General features: G+C 44.0%; 1 protein-coding gene across 3 annotated transcripts in view; it reads right to left on the bottom strand.

The window, feature by feature from the left end:
* MBOAT2 (membrane bound O-acyltransferase domain containing 2) overlaps positions 1-27817 on the bottom strand; it is a 119930-nt gene that overhangs the window by 57249 nt on the left and 34864 nt on the right. For all 3 annotated transcript variants that reach the window (XM_047745492.1, XM_047745489.1, XM_047745491.1), the window contains exons 2-3: positions 11973-12118; positions 6688-6765 (exon numbers count right to left, since the gene is read on the bottom strand). In XM_047745492.1, coding sequence (XP_047601448.1) covers positions 6688-6765; positions 11973-12118 — 224 coding nt within the window. The remainder of the gene's footprint in view (positions 1-6687; positions 6766-11972; positions 12119-27817) is intronic.

The following is a 27817-nucleotide window of genomic DNA, read 5'->3' on the forward strand; positions in this document are numbered from 1 at the left end:
GAGGGCAGACCATGGTGACTGGGAGAGACAAAGGACAGAGCAGCCAGGTAAGCCCCAAGGCTGGAAGAGCCATGAGGGGTTGGGGGAGAAGGCCCGCCTCATGGCAGCGGACATAAACACTACATCAGGGGTCTGATTCGGCTGGTGCTCTTGTTTCTTTGCTTGGTGGAGGTGGAGGGGTCTGACGTATCAGAATCATGATCTCATTCCCCCAAATTCTGATGTAACCTCCCTTTACTCCCAAGAGGTGAGAATTACTGGTACAGAAAAAAATGCTGATGATAAAAGTATGTTCTGTTAGCTATTGGGGGTAAGAAGAATGATTTATGACAGAAGCCATCAAGTGAAGCTCAGGTAAATTAAGAAACTGACCCCAGAGGGGCGCCTTGGTGGCACAGTCGGTTGAGCATCCAACTCTTGGTTTTGGCTTAGGTCATGGTCTCAGGGTCATGAGATCAAGCCCCACATCTGACTCTACACTCAGCAGGGAGTCTGCTCGCCATTCTCTCCCTCACTCTCTGAGCCCCTCCCCACTTCTCTCTCTGATAAATAAATTAAAAAAAAAAAAAAAAAAAAAAAAAACTAACCCAAGAATTAGATTTACAAGGGTTTATCTACCCTCAGTGGTCAAACTGAGATTCATTTCTGTTATTTGCATGCACACCAGATAACGATGAAGGAAAATAACCCCAAAATAAAAGGGGTAGGACACCAACTGTTTCCCAAAGAGGATCCTCATGCTGGTACAGCCGGGGAGCAGCTGAGGTTAGTGGCTGGGTGCATGGGCTCTGGCACTGGACAGATTTGGTTTCAGACTCTGAGCCTGCTGAGCACCGGCTGTATGGGCCTGCGCTGGGTGCGTGACTCTCAAACCATGAAGCTGAGAACAGGCTTCCAGTCATGACGGTCATGACGGGCGGTCATGACGACTACATGGGAATTCACGTGAGCATTTAATGTGTATTGGACATAGAATTTGGATTTAACAAATGTTAATTCTTAATGGTAATTTAGCTATTACCAGTAATTTATGAATGATTAATGTTCTGTTGTCCTTCAGGGAATTATTCACTTCTTAACTTTTATCCTTCTCGTTCATTGGATTTTATTTTCAATCCTTGAAGTCTGTTTTCTAGACATTTTAGTGCTCTCATGTTTAAGAAAAAAGCTTTGTAAAGTAATCTAAGTGATAGCTTCCTAATCACTGGAATTTTAAAATTAAACTGTTCCAACCGAAGGCGTTCCATACAAGATCTTCCAAAACTCTGAAAGGCAAATAGTGTCTGGTCCATCCTGATTCCATCTTCTTCGCACAACAAGTCATGCTAAGGGCACATCTCTGTAAAACCCACAAGATTAATTTCTAGGTCAGGAAAAAATGTGTAATCCCATCTCTTTCTGGTCTTCATTAAGTTTAAAGCGAAAGCTCGGTTTTTACTGTGAAATACGCCCCATCATCCCCTCTCACCACAATGCCAGGCTGCATTCTGGATCTTCAGGTAGGTCCTCCATTACCTTCTGTCTTTCCAGAACTGCTCTCAATATGAATTATTCAGTAAGCTAGCAACAAGTAGGAGGAGGGCAGTACTTTTTTCTCTGACAAATTAATCTAAAAGTATTTTAATATTCTATTTTTCATCAATTGACATTAAAACAGCATATTAGAATCTATGTTTTTTATGTGGTTTAGTAAACATCGACCTGAAGTACAGTACTTACAAAAGTCTGAATAAGTTTAAAGAATGGGAGAGGCTTTAGAGATTAAAATCACTCTTCTTCAGATACGTATTTTAAAGATTAAAGCATTTTTAAAAGACCCCAAGACTTTGTATGCTGTCCACTAAACAGTTGAAAATCTTTTGTTTCTCCAACTAAAAAAAAAAAAGACAACAACAACGAATCTGTAAAGGACTGTTGGTAAATAATCTAACAACATACATGGATGTCACAGACTTGCAGACCTGACGGTTACTGGTTCTGTGTCTGTGTTCAAGTGAACTAACCTCTGGGACGTTAGGAACACCTCCCAAACAGGCCTGTTGGGACAGTTAATTGGGATATTTGTAAAAAGCACTCCACAAAGGGACTGGCACCTAGATGTCCCTCCATCATTCAAATGCTGAAGTCAGAGTCCAACAGCTCTCTCTGAAATCATAGTGCTTCTAACATTGCGAAGACACAACTCACACATGTGAACAGAGTTACTGTAAGGTCACACCACAGTTACCTCCATCCGTTAGCAAGCCCTGATTTACCAAAACCATTTCCTCACTTCTTACTCCAAAGTTAAGAAGACGGGGAAAGCAGTCATGAAGCTTTTATTCTCACAAAACTGTGACCAGGACCACATACTTTCTGTAAGTGGCATGTGTTATGACATATTACTGAGTGATTCTGCTCATCATCCTAACAGATGGTTATGTGAGTTTTTAATTTTCCTTTCAACATTCTGGCAAGGATGATGGGCTTAATGTAAAAGTAAAATTAGTTTCCAGAAGTACCTAAAGCCAGAAAATGAATCCTACTTTTTCAGTGAAAGGTACTCTTATTTTTAATTATCATAACTATCCAGTTATTTTTGATAACATATGAATTGTTATCTTCAAAACAAGGATTTATCATTTAATTGGATAACAGCTCCAAAACTCTCTTTTGTTTTTTTAAGTGATTAATTTGGAGTATTAGCTATTAATCAGACATTTTTAGGCAGACCTGACAAGGCAGAACCTCGTTACACAAGTCACCTGTGCAAATTTCTCTTTACTCTAATACATTCAGATGAACAGTGTCACCCAAAGTAACACCTTTATTTACCAAGGGGGGGGGTGTCAGTCTTATTAACATCCTTACATTAATATAACCCCCCACACACATATAAAAACCCTGGCTTCATCCTACGAAGGGGGAACAAAAAAGCTTCCCTCACTTGCTCAAGGATGACTGAACCCTCCTTCTTAACAGAGATATCCAGCACACAATTAGAAATAAAGTGTAGAATTCGGGGCACCTGGGTGGCTCAGCGGTATAGGCCTCTGCCTTCGGCTCAGGTCATGATCCCAGGGTGCTGGGATCAAGCCCCACATCAGGCTCTCTGCTCGGCAGGGAGCCTGCTTCCCCCCGCTCCCCCCACCCCCCGCCTGCCTCTCTGCCTACTTGTGATCTCTGCCTGTCAAATAAATTAATTAATTAAAAAAAAAAAAAGAAAGTGTAGAATTCGAATACCTCCAAAAGAGATGCTATAATTGACTGAATGGCATAAAGGAACTGAATCGCCCCCTCTCCTGAGTGCAGGATTTGAGGGAATGATGCTACGTCCTCAAGACTTTTCAGAAATCCAGCAGAACCCAGACATCCTATTACCTATCACCAAGTAACAGGCTTTCCTCCCTGTGAGAACTGAGAATATTCAAAAACTTTCAACCCCAACCCAAGCACAGTGTGCCAACAGATAAAGATAACCGCATCTCTGTTCGAAGGAAGAACGACGAACACATAAACACCCCTGCCTTTGTTGGGGACCCTCAACATGTTGGCTTACATCTCATTTTCTCAATCAATTTAGGATGTTTCTTTTTCAGTGACTCATTCTCATAATCATCATGCTTAATGTTCAGAAGTAACTGACTGCAGAGGTAAAAAGCTAAAGCTTGGGCCCTGGGTAGAGACAGACACACGGAGGTCCAGTCTACACTGTCTCCAAAGGCTATTATATGGGCTTTCCACAGTGACTGATACACAATAATTATGGAAGCATTAACTATTATAAAAATAAGATCACATAAAAAAATCAATTTTAGAATTACGGTTTTCCCGCTGAATTTCAACTTCTGGCAGCACCATACCAAAAGGGACCACATCTTTATCCCCAAGCACCACGAGGCTTTCAAACATGGTCCAGAGAGAGCATAAAAGAAAAAAAATCCAAAAGTCCAGTTTCCTTCCTGCCACATTTTACTCCCTCTCCCGGGACCATGGTATTGTTCTCAGTGAAGTTAAGGTTTTCCCCATAGAGTTCCCTCTGAGCCACTACCCGCTGCTAATTAACTTCATGCGGACAAATTTTCAAGTGACTTGAGGCTTCTGCCTGCCAGATGGCATTTCCGAGCTCATCGTTCCTTCCTAGTAGAGTTCGGCAGTTCCTAATGCCATCCTTGTCTAGGAATCCACACTGGAGGAGTCTCGGTAGAGCTGGTGGATAACAGGTGGATGTGGCCCTGTGCTGCCTGCTCCTCGGGGTCCTTCTGGACGGAGATCAAGGCCAGGTCGGCCACAGCTGCCTCGTCTTGCCCCAGCCCCACTGCAACCCACAGGGCCGCGGCTCAGTGGGGAAGAACAAGGAGGTAGTGAGCCAGAAACACCCACAGAGCTGCAGGTCAGCCCATCAAGCACACCACTCAAGGCCGATCGCAGGAATGAACGGGATGTTTGGAAACAACAAACTAAAAACATTAAAAAAAAAAAAAACCCTCAAAGACAAAAGGCACAAAATACTCATTCAGAACAGAAAAGGTAACCTCACCTACAGAGAGCTTCTATCATCTATATGCTCAACCATGGGATTAAAAAGTAAGTAAAAGATCCCTGCCAAGGGGTTCATGTCCTGGGAAGAAGAAATGATGAATTGCAGTGCACGGTGGCCAGGGAGGTGGCCCAGCTCTGACATGACATCGGCAAGAAAAACAGCAAAATACGCGAAACTAAGAATGACCTCTGTAGCATCCGAACACCTCTTGTTCTGGCCGAGCCCTGTGGGCAAACAAACGCTTACCCAGGCGCCCCTAGCACGAAGCGGGTGGGCACAGGCTCCTTGGCAGAGTCACTGGTTTAATCCAGTTTAGGCCCAAAAGGCCAAGTGACGTGGCCGAGGTCCCAAAGCTAAAGAGAATTCAGCAGAGTCTGGATTCAAACCCTGGCATCCAGGACCGCAAACCTCTACTCATCCAGTCAAGCCCTAAGGCCGCTGGGCGGAAGGCAGAGTCTGCACCCGATCTTCCCCGTGACCCAGCCTGCTGCGCGGGGTCACCATCAGTACAGGAGGCATCTGGGGAGAGGATGTGTCCATATTTCTCAATTCCTAAAAACACACATCAGCATAATTTCTACTTAACACCAAATATCAGCACTCTGTGCCCAACTCCTTTATTCTGCTGGCCGTAGAGCAAACGGCTAAACACACAGAGCCAGGACCTCACTCCTTTCCCAGCTGGTGGCTCCTTCTCTTATGCTCCCCCAGCCCTGAGAACATCCCTCTTTGCTAACACTCAGCACTATGACTGGGGGTTCGACAGTCAGACAGAGCACGTCCTCGTCCCCATCGCTGGACCCCAGCGTCAGGTAACAACTGCTGCATGACTGACTGTCTTAAAATCGCCAACACAACCATGCACTTCAGAGGCGAGGACCACATCTCCTTTATCTTTCAGTTTCTGGCAACACTGGCCCACAAGAATGTTCGTTCAGATTGGTGGGGAGGCAAGGCGATGGAACGGTAAGTTTAAAACTACTTTCCTACCACCGCCTGCAAGCCCATTAGGCAGGCACGATTTTACTGTATACACCTACAACTTCGACGTTTTTTTACTGAGATCATCTGTTTTGTTGAAAATTATTTGCCAACTTATAATGAAAATACTTCAGCTTAACTTCTCTAGGCTAAGGGGATTTTCTACTCTTTCCGTTTCAACCTTCCCACATTTCTGCTCTTTGTATTTAAATAATGGAAGTTCCTTTGTGCTGTGTTCTAGAAGTCTGAGAATTTTTAGAACTCAAAACGAGTTTTCCCATAGAAAAGTCAGAAAACAAAAAGCTGACATGAAGGGCACTTAGGTTCCCACGCCCGTCCACGCTCTGTGCCGTACATTGGAGAACAGCCACGCTGTGCTGCCTTCTCCAGGGAAAATGCCTTTCCAATTCCAGAAGGGTGCCCAAAACACCTACTCCCCTTCCTCTCCTACGTCTACACCCGTCCTCCCATTCCCATCCTCTCTGCTTCCCTCGCCCCTCCTCCAGCCCATTCCACTGTCCCTGGGGACCGAGATCCAGGTAAAGCCCAGCACAGATGTTCAGGTTCAAGAACTCGGTCTGGGATTCTGCCACAGGTGGAAGAGGACACAGGGCTACTGTTATGGCAACCCTGAGATGGAGTTAAGGGTTATAAAGGAGATGATGAAGACCCGGGCCCCGAAGCAAGAGCTTCAGGCGATGACCAGGAAAGGGACTGCTGTCCGGCATGAGTCATAGTATCATTCGTCCATTTGCTCATTCATTCATTCAACAGATGCTTCATGAGAACTCGTAAGAACCGCGCTATATTCAGAAAACACAAGAGACACAACGTGGCTGCTGTTTTGTCTCCCGAGGGACCTTTGGAAATATCTGGAAACGTTCATGGTTATCACAACTCAGAGGGAGTGGGGGTGGAGGCACTACTGGCACCCAGTGGGCGGGGGCCAGGAATGCCACTCACCATCCTCCGGTGCCCAGGACAGCCCCCACATCAAAGAATAATCCAGCCCAAGATGTCAACAGAGCCGAGGCTGAGAAAGCCGGCTTTCAATAATGTATGACAGCTCTTCTTGAGAAAATTATCACAATTTGGAGTAATGTTTAATGTGACAGAATTGTATTTTGATCTAATTCTATCACAGGGAAATACATATTGATACGGCAATAAAGAGCAACACTTACTTGTGCATGTTCTCCACTCCTATTATGATCATGATACAGTAGGAAATTCCACTCTGTACAAGAAAATGTAAGGCGTACCTACAAAAAGCAAGAGCGCTGTTAGAAGAGAGGCGCCAGTCACAGACACCACGATGAGACCACGGAGACTACAAAGTGCTTACGTATCACACAGAACATGTCCAGATAAAAAGTAAGGAATCTAACTTCCACAGCCTAGAATTCTGTGGGTGCCTCGGAGGAAGTCCCATATCACAAGACCCAGAAGAGCCGGGAAAACGAAAGGAAGCCCCACAAAGGCACACTCAGTACCCTGGCATTCCCCGTCTCCTGGCTACATGAAAGCGCTGTGGGGTTATGCGGCTCAGGGATTACAGCTTTTTTCATAACTTGGGACACTATGATGAAAAGGAGTAATAAATCTGGATTTCAGAAAACTTCTGAGAGAAGAACACTAGTTACTTGTTTTCCCAAATACCTAAAACTGTTTCTCACAAAGCAACAAAAAGTACCAAACAATAGCACTGACTGAAAGCCAGGTACACCCACATCTATTTATCCGGAAAGCACGATGGCTCAAGTCAAATGATCTAATTCTTTGCTTGCGGTCACCCATCTATAAAACATTCTGGCTGCGGTGACACCGAATTTTCTAACGTCCCAATGTGGAAATCCACCCTTAAATGAGAGAACTAATTTATCCCTTCATTTCATGAAATTCAGGTGAACATGATTAGGGTTTCTGGTTTTAAGCTCAATCCAACCTATCCCTGAGACCACACATGCATGGGCACACAGACAGGTACTCACAATTCCCTTTCCCCTCTGATGGCGTGAATAATTTATGAAAAAAATTTCAAACCACTGTACACAATTTAAAATATAAACAAAGATCTTAACCTGTAATTAAAATTATTTTAAGCTAATATTATAGCATAACAGGCATCTCTAGTGTGGGAAAGTTACTTAAACTTTTGAATAAATTTTTCCATAGAAATATTATCAGTAAGAAGGAGGCTCCAAGGCAGGCCCACAGAAGAAACTTACTGAACCCAATGAACAGAGGATGTCAGTCAGTCTGTCTGTCTCCCCCTCCATCTAACACAAACATATCACACACAAAAACAATGCTGGCTGGAATACTACTGTCACTAGGAAGTCATAAGAAAGCAGAAAAACACATACGAGTATAAACGGAAACAGAAGGAAGCTGAAGAACCAGGATTAAAACACACGCTTGTCTGATTAACTATCCCCGTCCTACCAGTTGCCAGCACGGACGACTCATTAAGAGATCTAATGCGGAAATGACAAAGAAGATCACTACACACTTTTAAGGGCTTTTTAAATTGAGAGTAGAACTCATTAAAGATATTGGTCTTAAAAATAGTTTTTTTGAGGACTTTTTTCCTTTTGTATGATTACATTTCCTTGGAAATACAACAACTCTAGAAGCTACAAGTTAGGTTTCTCAGACTGGGCCACGGTTCCTTCCAGACTCCCGTGGCTTCCCCACTCAGACGATATGCTTGACAATCGGATGGGGGTGGGGGTGACATCACACCGTGCCTGCCTCCTGTCGTGCCGGCCTCCTTCGCCGTGACCATAAGGGTTTGTCGTCTGAAGCAGATCTCCGCTCGCCTCTGCATCGTCGACCTCCACAACAAGCCTCAAGTGGCTTTTCTGCTCATTCATGGCTCTGGGGTCTTTCTTCGTCATCCCCCCACGTGCAGCCCCCCGCGTGCTCTCATTAGGAAAAGGAACATCATAAATGCGGGGGAGCCACACATTGTTCAGGCTGAAGAGAGGATCCGTGCAGGGTGAGGTCTGGGGTGTGCGCAGTAAGGACCCAACTATTACTAGTAAAGTAGACATTCAAGACAGGAGGTGGCCTTAAGGTCTTTCCTCTAACCTTCACCGTTTTAGAGCTGCGGAAACTCAGTCCCGAAGTCACATGCCCCGTGAGCACCCTAACTGACGTTGAACTCAAGTGGCTTCTTTCTGGGCAAGTCACCCGCCGGCTGACTCTTGAAGGGGCAGAGCGGGCTGGGGCCACCGCCGGGGCTTCATGCCTCTCCAGCCGCCCCAGGACGGGGAGAACAAAGTAAGCCTTTCTCTCAAAACTTCGGGGTTTCTTTAGATGATACATCTTATTTCGAATTTCAAATCACACCAAACACAGGTGTAAATTTTATGTTTAGCAAAAAAGAACACAAGTTTCAAAAAGGGTGAGAAACCCCTCCCCGCGCGCTCAGCGGATCCCAGTGGGACGCGTGTGCTCGCTGGCGGCCGCCGTCCTGGGCACGGGGGATGAAGAGCCAATGGGACTCGGTCTCTGTGTGCAGAGCTTGCGGGCGGGAGGCGAAGACACAATGACAACATTAATCCTGAGCAACAAACACTAGAAGAGAGACTGGACAAACAGCAAGTCTCCAATCAGGAGTGCCCACCAGACTCTGGGAGCGACAGCGGATAATCGCGACTAAGGTCTTAGCCCGGGGTGACTGTCCAGGGTCACAGTGAGCTGGCTCCGGCACTAAGCTCCTCTCTGCAGGGTGACACCTTTCAGCTCTTGCCATGATCACTGAGCCCCTTTTGCAGACGAGGAAGGTGAAGCCAAAAGGCTTGGAGCGCCATGTCGCCAGTAACGTAAGAGAGCTGGCAGCCCATGGCGCCCAGAGCAGAGTGCAGTTCTGACTCTGGAGTCCAAGCTCCACTCCACTAGCCTTCTTGGTGATCGGGGATAGTTAAATCAACAACTCAAAGTATAAACAAATTCTCAGTTAAAACAAACTTGCAAATGATGGTTAAAAAAAAAAAAATCCAAGACCAAAGAGAAGTAGGTAAAATGATCAATTCTATTTAGAGAGTACTAACATATGTCTCCCAAAATGGAAATTGTCAAAATCAATAGCAGAAATGACTGCCTTCTAGCCTGAAAAACCAAAGCCCTAAACTGCAAACTGAAAGGATCCTCTACCTACCCTACTCATTCCAATTAGCAAAGAGTTATTTAGACCCGGTACAGAGAATTAAAAAAAAAAAAAAAAAATTTCTCTTCCCAAAGAAAGGAATATAAAACGTTTCTTCTTCGAGGTTTTTTCCTTTTTTTTTTTCAAAAAAAAGACCAGAGAACTCTATTTTTAAAAATCCTCGTTCTCACGTATGATTTGAAATACTAAGGATTACGTAGGTCAGCTTCCTCACTGCACTGTGTGTAAGGCATCGGAGAAGGTTTCTTGGCAAGAAAACACCTCCTCAGTACAGAGCCCTAAGGAAAGAGAGAATGCTCACCTTCACAGTGCTCCTTGTTGCCCAACCCCAAAAGGCACTACTTACATTTCCATTTTCTACTCTGTTTATACTGACCACTACATGAATGGTGTCCCTGGACTTGGCCACTCTGAACTACAAGCCTTCCCCAACCCCTCTTTAAAATGTGCCCCCTAGGGGCACCTGGGTGGTCCAGTTCGGTAAATATCCAACTCTTTGATGTTGGCTCAGGCCTGGAGCTTAGAGTCCTGGGATCAAGCCCCATCTCAGGCTCCCCGCTCAGCAGGCTGTGTGCCCGAGGATTCTCTCTCTCTCTCTCTCTCTCTCCCTCTGCTCCTTCCCCTGGACACATGCGTGCATACGTTCTCTCTCTCTCAAATAAATCTTTTAAAAAGGTATTAAAAAATAAAAAATAGGGCACCTGGGTGGCTCAGTCGATTAAGCGTCAGCCTTCAGCTCAGGTCTTGATCCCTGGATCTTGGGATCAAGTCCTGCATCGTTGGGCTTCCTGCTCAATAAAGAACCTGCTTCTCCCTCTCCCTCTGCTCCTGCCCCCTGCTTGCATGCTCTCATGCTCTCTCAAATGAATTTTAAAAAAACAAAACTTTTAAATAAATAAATAGGTAAAAAATAAAACGTATCTCTCAAATACCGGAGCATTTAAGGGTGAAATATGTAGACTGGGATATGATTCTAATTAATTCAGAAAAATAAGTTGGGGAATAAATAAGAAAGGTGGAATTTTCAAAACTGTTGAAGCTGGGTAATAGGTATATTTGAAAAGTTTGAATTTTGAGAAGTTTCATAATAAAAAAGCACATATATATACGTACACATACATACACACACACACACACACTCTAGCATGATTTATGAGAAATGTAAGTAGAATCATCTGAGAAAACTAGAAAACTTTGATGCCACAAATCCGCTGTCATCACAGGGAAGCGGAAAAGCCCGTATTTGGGAACTGAGAGATCGGCTCCAAGCCTCAGGACAGATACTGCCTGCTGGCTGCGCCTATCAGAGGACTGGCCACCTGCCAATAGGGCAGAGGCTGAATACATGATCCTTGATTGATTTTTTTTCATTAGTTTCTAGGAAACATTCGCAATTGCCAGAGCCAAAAATTAGATTAAGAAATACCAGCCATAGTCCAGCCCTCAGAAGACTCAAAAAAAGTCCTCGCACAAACGCAGAGGCATGACCAAGGTCCCGCAGACCCTATCCCCCACGACAGGAATGACGGAAGCACAGGTCTGGCCAGTGTGTTCTCCCTGCTCGGGGAGTTTTCATCTCAAACAAGAGTCTTCAGAAGAGCAAACCCCCAAGGCCTTATCTGTGAGCGCGCTCACGGAACAGCCAGTGAGCAAGCAGCAGAAGCTCCCACTTAAAAAGGACAATTCGGAAGCAATCACAAAGAGGCCCTTCCCTGAGAGTCTCTGTGGCTTCGCCAAGATCGTGTGTTCTTCTCCTGATTTCCTTCTGTCACCGAACCAGCCACCCGTAACACACAGGAAGGAGGGGGTTTCTGTACCTAAGGTTTGTCGGGAAGCCCTGCGGTTAGGAAGGGAGCTGACCCAAGGTGACACAAACATCTAGAGGGTCATAAAGAAACGCTTTCCGTCATAAGGAATTTTTCCTCACCAAACACAAACAAAAAACCTCTTTTTACTAATGGCAGAATCTAAAAGATGGTAATAGTTCTATCACTGGGCTGTACCAGACATAAAAGATGTCAAAGTCGGTGAAGAGAACCGGTCAGGACAGAGGAAATGTCTGTATGCCTCTTCCCTTCATCTGTGCTATTTCGTACACTACAAATAGCAAAGTGCCCTCTGAGCCCAAACTGAAGAGACAAAGCCCAATCTCCACACTTTTTTTCTATTAAAAATAAAAATATAAAACTTTACATATAAAGATAAGAACAAAACCCACATCGTGTATCTTTGTACACACTCAACCACAAAGATGTCCAAAGGCTTCATTTAAATATAATCAAAACAATTACTTACCATCCAAAGCAAAAAAGTGCAAGATAAAGGCCCAAGAGGGTAGCAACGACATGTCTTATAAAAGAGCTAGTTTTGCTGGAACGTAGATAAGTTCGAAACCAAACAGCTGCTAGCAAGGCAAAGAGTTGGCACACTACAAAGTTGACCTGTAAAGAAAAATTAAAATTCCATATTAGCAACACAGACTTGACTCTTTCATTTGATACAACATTTAAATTCTCCGGAGAAAAACCCCAAAGCTATATAAAATTAAGATCTCCCAAGTTTACCAGAGAAACAGAAACAAAAGCAAAAATTGGGGCCTGGGCAGGGATGGCAGCTCCCTGTACTGCAAGATGGGCGGGCGCTCGCCGCCTGTGCTGCAGGGTCAGGTGGCACCCAGCGTGGAAAGGGCTGGAGGGGCCTGGAGGAACCTTAAGGTCATGGGAATGCAGACCTAGAAACCGCACAGGGCACCCTGTGCTTTAAGCGAAAGAAAAGACCGTGTCTTTTTTTTTTTTTTTTTAAGATTTTTATTTATTATCTTGACAGAGAGAGAGAGATCACAAGTAGGCAGAGAGGCAGGCAGAGAGAGAGAGAGGAGGAAGCAGGCTTCATGCTGAGCAGAGAGCCCGATGCGGGGCTCGATCCCAGGACCCTGGGATCATGACCTGAGCCGAAGGCAGAGGCTTAACCCACTGAGCCACCCAGGCGCCCCAGAAACGATCATGTCTTAATGACACAGGCCTTCCTCTATTAGAAAACGGTTCTGAGTTTCTCCAAATATCCCCTGGGTGGGATCTGGTCAGGACCCCCGAGGCTCTGGGGGAAGGTGTCCTCCTCCATGTGGAGTTCACGGCCTCTCCGCGGAGGGCGTCAAAAAGCAAGGTGGGTCTCGAACCACTGCTTAGGAACGGCAGGGACCAGCTGTCTCAGCTCTGGGGGCGCTCAGGGACTGGTTCAGGAGGCAGCAGGACGAGTGACAACAGCGGAAGGCGCCTTCGGCAAGCAGTGAGGAAACACATTTACCCTCAAGTCCACCCATGCCAGCTCCCCACTCTCTCCGCAACTCGCAGAGACACTGTGCTGACCTGGGGATCAGGGGCAGGCTGACGTCCGCGCCGCCGCTCTTCTCGCCCGAACATTCTGCCCTCGCAAGGCGGCGCGGAAAAGGCTAAGACGAAGCTCTCTTTGGTATTTAAAGATGCAAGAAAAATCTCCATTTCTTTCTTATGAAATAGATTCTCACAGACTATTAAGGAAAATAAGTCTTAAAATCTAAAGACATGGAAAAAAAAAATCCACTGCACATGAGGAACTTGCCAAAACCATGAAACAACTAAACCCCTGTTTCAGGAGCCTCAGTGTGAACCAATCAGACCATCTTCATGTAGACGCTGCCACAGATCTCCAGAGACATCTCTGCCTAGAGACAGCACAACTGTGTGCTTCTCTCTGCATTACCAGGAGAAAAACAGTTGAACATTGTTGTACTTGGTCTAAGAGACCATTGTTCTTCGAAACAGTCAGACTCGATACAAGCAAACTGTCATTCCAACAGGTTCTAAGCACTTCTTCCCTCCTAAAGGGTTCTAACAATATATTCTTAAGCAAAAAGTAAATACATTGGAAAAATGGCTATTTTCGATATAAATACTACTCACATCTGCAAAGCTTCTTACAGTCTGAAACCTTCCTTTCGAATATCCTTGAGTTCACCAAAAATGTATAGAGAGCATCTACTATGGGCAAAGCATTAGGAACCCCAAATATGCACAAGTCCCAGACCTGGCCTTGGGCAACTTTAGAATCTAATGAAAAAAGCAAATAGGTACACAAGGAACTTCAACATCTTTTGAAAGGTTACATGAGAAAGTGTTTTTAAGAACACCTCACCAAAGGAGAGAACATAGAGGGATGAATGTCACAAGGCTGGTGACAGGGTTTCCCAATCATAGCTGACATCCACAACCATCTGAGGAGTTTCTCCCTGCCTCCCTCCTTCTCTCTCTCCTCCCTTTCTCTTTTCATTAGTGTCTAATACACTTAACAAAGTGTGGCAATTATCACAGAAGCGTTCTTGGGACACTGACATTCAAAATGTTGTATCTTTGTAAATATCCATTTCAACACCATCATCTTACAGATAAAGAAAATGAGATCAGGTCTTAACTCCAGACACTGAATCAAAAATCTTCAGGGTAAACCTAAAAGTTGATATAAAAAACAAAAAGAGATAACAACCCACAGGTTCTGATGATCCTCGAGGTGTAAAAACCAATAGTGTGGGAAAGTTAGGTAAAGGGGCATTTTAAACAAACAAATGACAAAAACAAACATACACAAAAATAACATGAAGGAACAGGCATTTCTGCAAAGAAGACATCCAGATGGCCGATAAATGCATGAAAAAGTGCTCAACACCACCAGCATCAGGGAAATACAAATCAAATCCATAATGAGATCCCACCTCACACCAGTCAGAATGGCTTAAATTAACAAGTCAGGAAACGACAGATGTTGGCAAGGATGAGGAGAAAGGGGAACCCTCCTACACTGTTGGTGGGAATGCAAGCTGGTGCAACCACTCTGGAAAACAGCATGGAGGTTCCTCAAAAAGTTGAAAATAGAGCTACCCTACGACCCAGCAATCACACCACTGGGTATTTACCCTAAAGATACAAACGTAGTGATCTGAAGGGGCACAGGCACCTGAATGTTTATAGCAGCAATGTCCACAATAGCCAAACTATGGAAAGAACCTAGATGTCCATCAACAGATGAATGGATAGAGAAGATGTGGTATATATACACAATGGAATACTATGCAGCCATCAAAAAAATGAAATCTTGCCCTTTGCAAAGACGTGGATGGAACTAGAGGGTATTATACTAAGTGAAATAAGTCAATCAGAGAAAGATAATTATCATATGATCTCACTGATATGAGGAATTTGAGAGGCAGGGGTTGGGGGGTCATGGGGATTAGGGAAGGAAAAAATGAAACAAGATGGGATTGGGAGGGAGACAAACCGTAAGAGACTCTAAATCTCACAAAACAAACTGAGGGTTGCTGGGGGGTGGAAGGGAGGGATAGGGTGGCTGGGTTATGGACGTGGGGGAGGTACGCGCTATGGTGAGTGCTGTGAAATGTGTAAGCCTGATGATTTACAGACCTATACCCCTGGGGCAAATAATACATTATACGTTAGTTAAAAAAATAACATGAAGGAACCAATGAGAAATGAAAATGCAAATGAGCACAACATGGAATCCTGGGAGGGAGTCAGGATGGAGGGCTGGAAAGTGAGGGCTCTGCGTGTCACACTGGGGGGGTTTACAGCTGAGCCCGTAAGAATTGAAAAACCACTGGAGATTTTTAAAATGAAAAAGTGATGCGGTCCATCCTCTCCTTCTGCAAAGACAGGAACAGAACAAGGACAGGCGGCTGCTATACCAGCCTCCCTGAGAAAGGAGCCCACAGTTGCAAGGACACAGAGAGGAGAGAACCAATTCAAAAGATGCTCAGGCCAGAGGACTGTCAGGTCTGGTCACTAGACAAGTGGACAAGTGAATGTGAAAGCCAACTGGCTGTTAATAAATGATAACATGGTAAAAAAGGGGAAAATCCAGAACAGAAAGTCACATTTTATAGATAAGGAAACTATGTCTTAATGCTGAGGTGACCTGTCTAAAATAAAGAGCTTAAGAATAATTAATAAATTATCCACTGTTTGGCCAGGACAACTGCACAGGAGATACAAAGATGCACAAAACGTGTTCCTGCTCCAAAAGAACCAAAAGAGTGAGTCATGGACACAGAACCAGAGGACAATTTAAGCACCAAGGCTCAGAGCCAGCGGAAGTCGACAGAGGTGCCCTCCATGCCCTGGACCTGGGGAAGCAGCCCCAAGATATAGCCCGCATTTGAGCCTTGTGACTGGGCTGGGGAGGATAAGGACTGGATAGTCAGACAATGGCAGGAACTCTAGGAGGAGGGCGTAGCACAATTCATATCCAGAAAAGAAGCTATAGGACACCCAGTTGCGTAAGTCCACACAACTACCTTATGTAGAAAAAACTAGAATACGTACATACCCAGATGTTCAAGCAACTGTTCTGAAAGGCCTTCAAGGTAAAACTTTGCCAAGCTGAAACCATACCTCAGTCAGTCTTTCATGGGGGTTAGGGTTGGGGAGGACAGTGATTATGAGAGGGAGAGAGAACAAGAAAGAAGGCACACACCTATGATGTCTAGAGATATGTCATGTCCTGGGTACTTGACACTGGTTATCTCATTTAATCCCCCAAACAAGGTGCCATTTCCCCATTTTACTCAACCAACTCCAGGTAAATTATAGTAATAGGTGGCCCCCACTCTCAAATCCAAATCCGACTGGTTCTAGGCTGTTCCATGGCTGCCTCTCTACTTCCAGAGAATGTCTGAAGGTCAAACTTGATTGCCGCAGACAAGTCTTTTAGAAACAAGGCCATCTGCAAAACACTGCCATCCTATTTAACAAAAACATGGACAACTGGCCACGTCCACCCCATTGCTAATAAAGACAATAAAAAAGATTTGTGGAGTTCATGTCCATTTGTTTTGACGTGTGACAGGACACCCCTTTCTACAAGGTTTCTTTCAGGGAAAGAAATTTAGACAAAGAAGACTTACTGTTCTCTTTTGAAAGCTGTTTTGTTGAAAATATACACGCATGACCTGATGTGCCTTCAAAGAAACCACTCCCAGAAATTTGGGAGGGGGTGAGGTGGGAGGGCAGGCAGGGCACAGGAAGGGAGAAAGAAGGAAGACTGGGAAAGCTCCGCTAAGACTGACTGGTAACACACCTCATTTTATACAAAAGAAAGCTTTTTATGAAAAGCTGCACAAAACAGTCCTTATAAAGGCAACAGCTGCAGACGTTTCAGAGGACGCTCTTTAAGGAGCGTGTATTGCGTGAGCCAGTGAGGGAAGTGTTCTCTCCAACACCAGATGACGCCGCTTGATCTCTCACACTAAGTTCCCGTCTACGCACTCAGGTTAAAAGCCTACTACTCAGTAATTCATGACACTGCAGTGTAACAGCAACAAGATTAATTTTTAAGGACATGATTCAAAGAAATAATTAACATCCCAAAATAAATTTGTAAGCGCACTTAGGGAGAGAAGGGTCCAAGACAGTGACCTAGGACGTGCCTGAATCCACCTCTTCCCAAGCACACACCACAGCTCCGAATCCACAGCAAACTCGGAACCTGCAGGAGGGGCCGGAAGGTCATTTCACTGCGGAGATCATTTCACAACACGCCCATATACCACATCATTATGCTGCAGCCCTTAGACTCACACCATCATGCACGTCACTGAGATCTCAATAAAACTAGGGAGAAAAGTATTTAGGTAGTTGAAAAGCTAGTTCAAAGATACAGACCTTTTGAAAGAAAAGACTGGTAGATCTTACCATATAAAGATTTTTAAGTCATGTATGGCAAAACACACACACACACACACACACACAAAAGTCAAAAGACAAATGAAAAGTGGGAAAATACAGAAGAGATGATCGAAAAAAAGAGTCTTTTACTTAATATACAAAGAACTTTTACATATCCACAGGAAAACTGAGCTACTCAACAGAAAATTAAGCAAAAAGCACGAACATTTACAAATGTCAGTGTCCAGTAAAGATCTGGAAATTTCTCTCTCCATCCCCATCCTCACCGTGCCGGTGAGGTCATCAGGGCAGCAAAGTGTGGCCGTGGGACCGGGGAGCGGGTGCCCCTCACCACCGGCACCCTGTCACCCGGTGTGGCTCGCTCAAGGAAAGTGACAACAGTCCTCAAAACTTACAACATACTTCTTCTTACTCAGAAATTCAACGCCTAGGACGTGATCCCAGATAAAGAGGCACAAAGCCCCACAGGTGGAACCCGCATGAGGGCTCCGGTAGCGCCGCTCGAAAGCCACACCAACAGGGCCACCGACGGACACTGTTGAACGGAGCGTGCACTTCCCACGTCTAGGAAAGACGCCTGTCCCAGCAGCAGAAAGAAAGCTGATCGATCAATGTGACTGGGGGAAAGGACTCTTTGGAAAAGACGAAGTCACACCCCATTTCACCAGCTCTGCTGCTGGCACGTGCCTGCACTTTTCCTGTGGGCCGGGGTGGCCGTGCCCCTCGCAGGTGTCCAGCGGACCGACGGGCACATGCGGGCCCTGGAAGTCCATCACCAGGCATCACCCGGCCCCGCTTCCCCGGGCTGCTCCCCGCAGGTGGCTGTGGTAGGGAAAGGAGGCACACCTGTGTCGAGGACCTGGAGCATGGCTTCACAGACCTCGTCCATAGGACGCGGACCGCAGGCGGCTGGCTCTCCCACCTCCTTCCAGGCCCTTCTGGCTTTCTCTCTTTTTTTTAAAGATTTTATTTGACAGATCACAAGTAGGCAGAGAGGCAGGTGGGGAGAGGGGGAGCAGACCCCCGCCAAGCAGAGAGCCCGATACAGGACTCGATCCCAGGACCCTGAGATCATGACCTGAGCCAAAGGCAGAGGCTTTACCCACTGAGCCACCCAGGCGCTCCAGACACTTCCCCCAGGTCGAGCTCCGCGAACTGCTCCTCGGGACCCAAACTAACATGACAATTCTGAGCCCTTTACAGTTACCCATTAAGCCCCACACAAACCCTCTCGATGCACTCTGCTCTGTTTCAGAGACAAAGAAACCAAGAAAGCAACGAACTGCCTCCTACACTTAAAAACAAATTCCAGAAGAATTAACGGCCCACCCCAACCGTGGCGGTCACTCGCGCTATTCGCCTACCGTGGCTGGCCCTCTCCTGGGCAGAGGCAGGCACCAACGTTCCGGCTCCCTGTCACAACAAGCCACGGGCAGCAAGCTGTGAGCAGAGTGATGCGTGTCAAGCCGTAATTACCACAATCAGAACCTTCAGAGCTGTCTTTCCATCTGCAGTGCTCCAGAAGCCAGGAGCAAAGCCCCCTGCCAGCTCGTAATTAGACAAGTAGCAAGACAGACCTTTGTTGTTCTACGCCTGTGACATTTACAGATACTCTGTCCCCACCCAGGATCTAGTTTACCCTGATTTGCTAGGATAACTAGAATTAGGTACGCCCTAGACAAGGATGTAAGAGATTACATAAGCTTATTGAGTAATACCAATAACATAATAAATAATATCAATTTTACATAATAAACAGATTTGCTACACAAAAGTTAAAGACTTCCACACAACAAAAGAATGGTAAATTAATGTTAAAAGTAACCATCTGGAAGAAAAAAATGCATACATGAGATACATGACAAAGGGTTTTAATATTCAAAACGTAGAAACAACTAAAAGTCAATAGGAAAAGACATAATTAAAAAGAAGAAAGGGGCGCCTGGGTGGCTCAGTGGGTTAAGCATCTGCCTTTGGCTCAGGTCATGATCCCAGGGTCCTGGGATCGAGCCCCACGCTTTTCTCTCTCCCCCTCCTCCCACTCATTCTCTCAATCTCTCTCTCTCTAATAAATAAATAAAATCTTTTTAAAAATTAAAAAAACAAAATGTGGTTAAAAGAATGCATCCGTCTGTATGTTCTGATGCGGAAGATCACCAAGACAGTCTAGGAAGTGAAAAGCACAAGCTGAAGAACAGAAGAAAAAGCCAAACTACGTATACCTTCCTTCATTATATACATACTTGCTGTCCTAATTACGGACCTGCTGTGCATCCACAATGTGCTAGACGTTAGCATGGTCTCCACATGACCTACTCATGGATGCCACACGTCCCTAGTTGTTGGGGCTCAACAAACAGCCGGTGAGCTTGACACGCCCACTTCCTGTAACCCTCAGGACTGTCCTGGGGACGCAGGTTGTGCCGCTCACCACACGCCGCTCTGCTTCCCTGAGCACATGCATAGAACCAGGCATCAAAGTGTCAGAATGGTCACCCCTAAGAAGGAGGTCATGGAGAAGCGGTGGATTTGAAGTACCCCAGTACTTCCGATGCTGGATGCACAGTGAAGCTCCCTGTGCAAAGCCCTCTTTCTGGTTCTATTCCTCCCAGTTCCCCCACAAGGAATAACTATCAGCCTTAAGATTTAGTACTCTCATGAGTATTTTCATATTTTTACCATCTCTGTAATTTGCAAAGTATTGTGTTGCTTTGATTGCTTAAACCTTTTTAAGATTTTATTTATTTATTGGAGAGAGAGCAGAGAGAGAGAGCACGCACAAGCAGAGGGAGATGGAGAAGGAGAGAAAGAGACTCCCTGCTTAGCATGAAGCCCCATGCGGGACCTGATCCCAGAACCCTGAGATCATGACCTGAACCAAAGATAGACACTGAAGCAACTGAGCCACCCAGGTGCTCCCTGAATGTTTTGAATGTTACAAAACGGTAAAAGACTCAAAGGATCTGCATCTCTCTCCCACTTCAGATTACACTACCAACATTCTAGTTCCACTGCCCCACGTTCTTGATGGTAGTTGCTACTGTCAGACTTGTAATTTCTGCCAAGCTAATGGATGTAAAACATATATCTCTTTTTTCCTGGTGGCTTTCCACTGATTACTAGTGATCAGTAAAAATGAAATAGCATTTTTCATGTTTACTGGATAGTCAGTATCCTCTCTATATCCTTTGTTCAGGTCTCTGTTGGGTTGTTTTCTCAGTGACTTTTTTTTAAAAGACTTGTTTATATATTTGAAACTGATCTTTACAAATAACTTCTCTCAGCCTACGGCTTGCCTTTTATCTTTGTTTATGGTGTTTTATTCAATAGAAATTTTCTTTATGACTTGTGTGCCCTTCAGTTTTGTTTTTTGTTTTGGATACGGCTGACACACAACATTAAAACACTAGTTTCAGGGGTACGACACTGATTCCACGAGCTTGAAGATTATGCTATGCTCACCACAAGTGTCGCTGCCATCTGTCCCCATCGGTGCTGTTACAATTTCACTATTGTATTCCTGACGCTGTGCCTTTTATTCCTGTGACTTATTCACTCCACTGCTCAAAGCCTGGAGCTCCCACTCCCCTTTGCCTGCTGTGCCCCTCCTCTCCCCCATCTCTAGCCTCTGTTTTCTGCACTGCACATACAACTGTATTTATTTCATGAATACACGGACACATAGCCATCTATTTTGGGAGTTAGTTTAAAAAAAAAAAACAACAGAGGAAAAAGCTCAAATGTGATCATATATCACTGAATGAGATCATACCCAGATTTCCAAATTTTCTACTTAAGGCATTAAAACATTTATCTGTGTCTGCTTTGTACTTAAACCGAGTATCTTCATACTCAGAGCACTAACATTTTCTTATTTTGTATAATAAATGTGACCATGCTTAACACAGCCGAAGTTATCCTCACAATACTCATGTGACGTAAGTGTTATCTCTACTTTAAAGGGCACAGCAAGCATGGAAGATCTGGGATCCAGACCTTGTGACTCTGTCTTCGGCTTTTTCTTTTAGTTCCAAAGTTGAACCTGATCTTACCATTCTCTCATTTTTACCAAGGGTGTCTACACTTTAGCCAATGTGTAGCTAAGAAAATGTTAGGCTTCATAAACAATAAATCTTGGAACACTAAAAAAATGAAAAAAAAAATTAAAAAAAAAAGAAAATGTTATGCTTCAAATTTCCTCCCTCTCCTGGAACACAAGGAAGGGATCTGGGAGGTGTTCAAAATGCATATCAATTTATACACTCGTCACTGTGCAATCTTCTCAACAGATCTGTGCTGTCAGATGGGAGATCACCAGCTACATGTGACTATAAGCACTTTCGTGTGGCTACTCAAAATCGAGATATCAAATTCACACCAGACTTCAATCATATAGCACGCAAAAGAATGTAAAATCACCTCATTAATAATTTTTATACTGATTACGTATTGAAATATTTTGAACAGACTAAGTTATATAAAATATTTTATGTCTTCATTTCACCTGTTCCTATTTACTTTTTTAATGTGCCTACTAGAAAACATGAAGTTATATATATGGTTAATACTTGTGGATCCCACTGCATTTTTACTGGACAGCCACTGGTGAATCTGACAGATGCTTTAACTTAAACTCCAGCACAGTTACCACAGGGCGTCACATCAGTTTCCGGCGCACTGTACAGTGAGACAACAAGTCTACTCTCTGCTCAGCACTCATCCCGACAAGTGCGCTGCGAATCCCAGCACCTGTCTCACCCACGCCCTCCCACCCCCTTCTAGTGCCTCTCAGTTTGCTCTCTGTAGTCAAGGGGCTGTTTTTTGGTGTGTCTTCTTGGTTCACTTGTTTTGTTTCTTCACTTCCACATAGGAGTGAAACCATATGGTATTTGTCTTTCTCTGACTTATTTCCCTCAGGATTATACCCTCTAGCTCCACCCATGTTGTTGCAAATGGCAAGATTTCATTCCTCCTTATGGTTGAGTAACATCCCATTGAATATCTACACCACATCTTCTTTATCCTTTCGTCAGTCGATGGACACTTGGGCTGCTTCCATAGGTTAGACTTTTGTAAATAATGCTGCAATAAACATAGCAGTGCACAATCTTTTCGAATTCGTATTCTTGTGTCCTTTGGGTAAATATCCCGCGGTGTGATTATGGGATCATGGTATAGTTCTATTTTTAACTACTGAGGAACCTCCATACTGTTTTCCAGAGTGGCTGCACCAGCCTGCATTCCCACCAACAGTGGAACAGGGTTCCCCTTTCTCCGCATCCTTGCCAACATTTGTGGTTTCTGATATGCTTTACATTAAAAACTTAAAAATGTTCCCCTCCAATGAAAAAATGTGTACTTAAATTGCCACACATGCCCAACAACATTCTGCCAATTAACATTACATCAGAACTAAGCAACGATTGACTTTAGAGTTAATACAGAATTTAAAAAAAAAAACAACAAGTTTAGAGTAAAAAGCTCTAAATCTTGAGGCAACTCAAGAGGATTATGATCCTCAACATATTAACAAAAGTGGCCCAAAATATCAATTGCTACCTCCATATCAAGGGAATACAGAATCTGTTTTAATGTTACTTTCCTCTAGTATTAATGGCTTTTAGATAGCACATTTACACTCTCAGCCAGTGTCTCGCAAGGTAAACAGCCAGGCTTTGGGAGACCCCACACTTCTGGGGTAGGGACTGAGGCACGTAGGCTGTAGCCAAGGAAAAAAGGGGTCTCGAGGCCCCGCGGATAGAACCACCAGCATCATGGGTGCGGCGCTCCAGTCTACCCGTGCAAATCCAGCTGTGTAAGCGTCACCCAGACAGCTAGTTAGAAATGATTCTTGGGAAAAAAAAAAAAAAAAGAAAGAAAGAAAGAAAGAAAGAAAGAAATGATTCTTGGATACTTGCCCCAGAGGTTTTATTCCCCAAGCCTAAACCAGAACCTGATTTTTTTTTTTTTTAATTCCGCAGGCAAAACTTGTGTGTAGCTATGTTTGGGAAACATGTCCTCATCAACCAACCTCAAATCCAAGGAGATGTGATGGGCCCCAAAGGCAAGGCATAGAAACACTTTTTAAATCTTTAAGAAATACTATAAATTAAACCCATAAAAAATACCATTAAATACCCACCAGATTTGCCAAGACTTCCAGTCTGACAACTGCAAGCACGGACTACGGTGTGGACAATGGGCCCTCACACGACGCTGACACGACTGCTCTGGAAAACAAGTACATTCTCTTACAGGACTCCAAACACTCACACCCTGTGACTCAGCCACTTCACTACTGAGAGGTGTATTATGGGGACGAGAAGACTGTACAGGAATATTCAAAACAGTGTGGTTCACAATAGCCAAATGCTAGAAAAAACTCAACGCCCATTAACAGTAAAATGGCTGGGGCTTCTGGGTGGCTCAGTCAGCTGAGTGATTCTTGATTTTGGCTCAGGTCATGATCTCGGGGTCATGGGGTCCAGCCTTGAGTGGGCTCCGTGCTGGGGCTGGGCGTGGAGCCTGCTTGAGATTCTTTTCTCTCCTTCCCCCTCCGTTCCTCCTCCTCCCCCCAACTCTCTCTCTCTCTCAAAACAAACAAACAAACAAACAAACAGTAAAACTGCTAAACTGTGGTATATTTATACAATAGGAAAGTACACAGAACAATGAAAAGGAAAGAATTACAGATTTTTTTCACAACATATGGAATAAATTCAACACAGGATGCTGTACAAAAGAAACTACACATTTCTTGAATTCATTCAGAGGACTATAAACAACATAAAAACATATACGCATAAAAGGTTCCAAAAAACAAACGACAACCCACACTGGTTGGGGATGCCTCCGTGAGTCCCAAAGCCATACAGACAAGCCGGGAATGATTATCCCGGATGCCACCAAAGTGATGACTGCAGAGGAAGGGATGGGTTACAATGAGGAACATCCGGGCGGTAATAGTCTATTTCTTCCCTCCCCTCCCCCGCCTCCTTCCCTTTCCCCTGGGCCGGTGGTTACAGAGATACTGACTGTTTAATTGTTAAACTTTATGTATTAGCTACAGTCAAATTAGATGCTGTAATAAACAGACACACAAAAACATGTAATTACTCCAACAAAACAGGTTCATGTAACAGCCCGACGCAGATATTCCTGGTCGCTGGGCAGCCTCCCTGGGCGGCTGATTCAGGGGTCCCCGCCCCCTCTATTCTGGGGTGCCATCACCCAGAACCTCATCATTCTTCAACCAGCCACGGGAAGGGAGACATGAGAGCAGGGGCAAGGCCCACTTGCTCCTAAAGAGCCCCAGCCTGAAAATGGGCCACAGGTCGCTGCGGGCAGAGCTGCCACCAGAGCCCCAGCACCCCGCGAGCCCACAGGGGTCCCTATGCTTGGGCTGCAAGCCAGGACAGGGAGAACACAGACTCCAGCCCAAGAGCTCAGTGGCCGGGGCCACACTTCCACTCTGCTGCATACGCTGTCCTATACGGGTGTCACAGTTCACGATTAGGAAGGCAATTGGGAAACCATTGCTCTATCTGTCCAAGTCATCATGGGCCCACCCCAAGGAAGAAATCCAAAATGTTCTATACACGCAATTAAATTAGGAAGGCAAGGCATGAAATTGATAGTATTAAACTGTTAATAGTATAGTATTAAACTGTGTCTATCTATACCTTATGTTTACTATTCATGTTGAAACCCACAAAAGTCTTAAAATTACAAGTGTCCTAAAAGACTGGCCAGCCCAGCCTCTCATTCCACAGCGTGTTTTCCTCAGAAACTGCCTGGATGTGGTCAGTCATCCATCTCCTGACTTCCAGAGAGGACGCTCACTACTTCACAAGCCAATTTGTTCCATTGTTGGAAACCACTAAATTTCTAAAAGTTCTTCCTGACAGAGACCTAAACTCTTCCTCTGAGAGTCCTCCTTGCATCTGCTGGCCTGTCCCCACCCAGGTCAAGTCAAGGGACCCTCTGTGGTCCCACAGCACCTACACACCCTCCGTGGTTTGCCCCTGTGTGCACTCCTCTATGAGCATCTCCACACTCCTCAGGTGGAACACAGATTCTGGTACACAGTAAATAAACTTTTGTTTTTTTAAGGAACTGGCCTATTTTTGTGTCTTCTAAAAAGAGCCTAATTAGCTTTCCACAAGGATAACCCCTTTGAAGATGCACAAACTCCTTTCCACAGTAAGTCACAGAAACGTAACAAATGCTCTTTGGAGAACAGCATTCGGACTTTCTACCAACTTTGTCCAATTCATTTATACACTACTTAAATAAAGAAAACCAGGTATTTCTCTGCTTTTGATGTAACAATTTTTAAATCCTACAATACCAATATATAGCTTCCTTCAAGTCACAGTCTGATGCTTTGTTTAACTACATTTTAGAAGACAAAATACTGCTTAGGATTTTAACACTTGCTCTGACACCCACCAGAAATGTTAAAAGTCATTAAAGAGAATTCCAAATAAAAAGTTCTAAGGAAATATAAGGGGGAAAAAAAGACCAAAGATACATAAAATTTAGCTTAGTTCAATATTTTCTTTGGAGAACAGGTTAAGAACAGAGTTCAACCCTCATTTCAAATGCATCAATTCGGAGCGAGTGGGGAAATAGAAAGTTCTATGCACTCTCAACACTAGTGGTTTTTAAATGTTCAAATTAAAGTCAAGAATTATACAGTACCCCAGCAGTACTAACATACACATCTCAAAACAAACTTTAATAGACTCCTGTTTTCTTTATGAAACTTAGCTAATAATCCCATTAGTTCTAAGTATTAATACCATTCCTGCTCACAAATTATTGTTCTCAGGCTGAAACACTGTCACATAAACCAAGTTTTCCAAATTGTTAACTGAAATAGTCTATCAGAAAATGTAAAAACAAAACTTGATGGCTTTTGGTGCAGCAAGAGAACACAAGGTCCACTATCACTGAACAGAATGTATCATGACACAAACAAATTAAGAGGAGGGAACAGTTCAATATAGACTAAGAAGCAAAGCATCACACTAACTTAAAATACCTAAATTTTTTTAATGATTGGGGGATAATGAATAATAAAAATAACTAGCCAACAAAAGCTTTCTGCTTGAGGTTTAAATGTCCCTCTGAATACATCACTATAATTCCCATTCATAGTATGGTTGGTTCTAATTCTTCGGGTGTTCTGAAAAGCTAAGCAGAGCATCAGAACCAAAACAGAACAAGGGTAGGAAGATGATAAGGCAAAACAGAATGAAGTAGCATAACAGGTTTCGGAGTCCAACTGCTGCTAACTCGTTCAATATCTCTTAACTTCAGCTTAGAAACCAACATCTTCAAACACGAAAAACCAGCTAGAAGAGCTAATGGAAGGAAAAAACGCAGATACAACAGCAATCAGAAATATTAAGTAACTAAAAATAATCTTAAGAAGAATTGGACAATACCTACATGAAACAAATTTTAAAATGCTCTGTACAGGAAGACATCCAAAAACTACTTGCCTAGAAAGGGCGCCCATTCTTGGGTAGGAAGACTCCAGTGTCAACAAAACTGTTCATTGCTCCCATCAATCACTACATTTAAGTCCAGCACCATAAAACATCAAGACTTCTTAGAAAAGAAAAAGTTGATCTTAAAATATAGAAATATGAACAAGTGAAAAGGCCAGGAAATTTGCAATGAGAGGAGACTTCCCCTATCAGAGAGTGAAGCAAATTTAAAAACTACAATGAGGCTGGATGAAGAGAGAGATGAATAAAACAGACCCGGAAGTCCAGAGAGAGATTCAAACACATCACAGGCATATAGAATGTAATAAAGGCAACATTTCATAATGTTCTGGGCCAAAACCAATAAAAAAAATTAGAAGCAATCCCATTACATAAAAATAAAAAAATTCCCTAGTTGCCAAACACTATAAGCAAAGTAAAAAGATAAACCTGAAAGGAATACTTAGAAATCACACCATAAATTGGGGTGCCTGGGTGGCTCAGTGGGTTAAAGCCTCTGCCTTTGGCTCAGGTCATGATCCCAGGGTCCTGGGATCGAGCCCCGCATCAGGCTCTCTGCTTGGCAGTCAGCCTGCTTCCCTTCCTCTCTCTCTGCCTGCCTCTCTGCCAACTTGTGATCTCTGTCTGTCAAATAAATAACAAATAAAATCTTTAAAAAAAAAAAAAGAAATTACACCATAAAAACCTACTTTCCTCAATATATATAAAGCTCCTACAAATCAATAATTTAAAAAGTAACAGGGGTGCCTGGCTGCATCAGTCAGTGGAGCCTGCATCTCTTGATCTTGGAGTTGTAAGTTCAAGTCCCACACGAGGTGTAGAAATTACTTAGAAATAAAATCTCTAGAAAAAAAGGTGATAATAGAAAAATGGGCAGATATGTACATGGCCA

Source organism: Lutra lutra, chromosome 9, assembly GCF_902655055.1.
Source record: "Lutra lutra chromosome 9, mLutLut1.2, whole genome shotgun sequence".
In the NCBI taxonomy this organism is placed as follows: domain Eukaryota; kingdom Metazoa; phylum Chordata; class Mammalia; order Carnivora; family Mustelidae; genus Lutra; species Lutra lutra.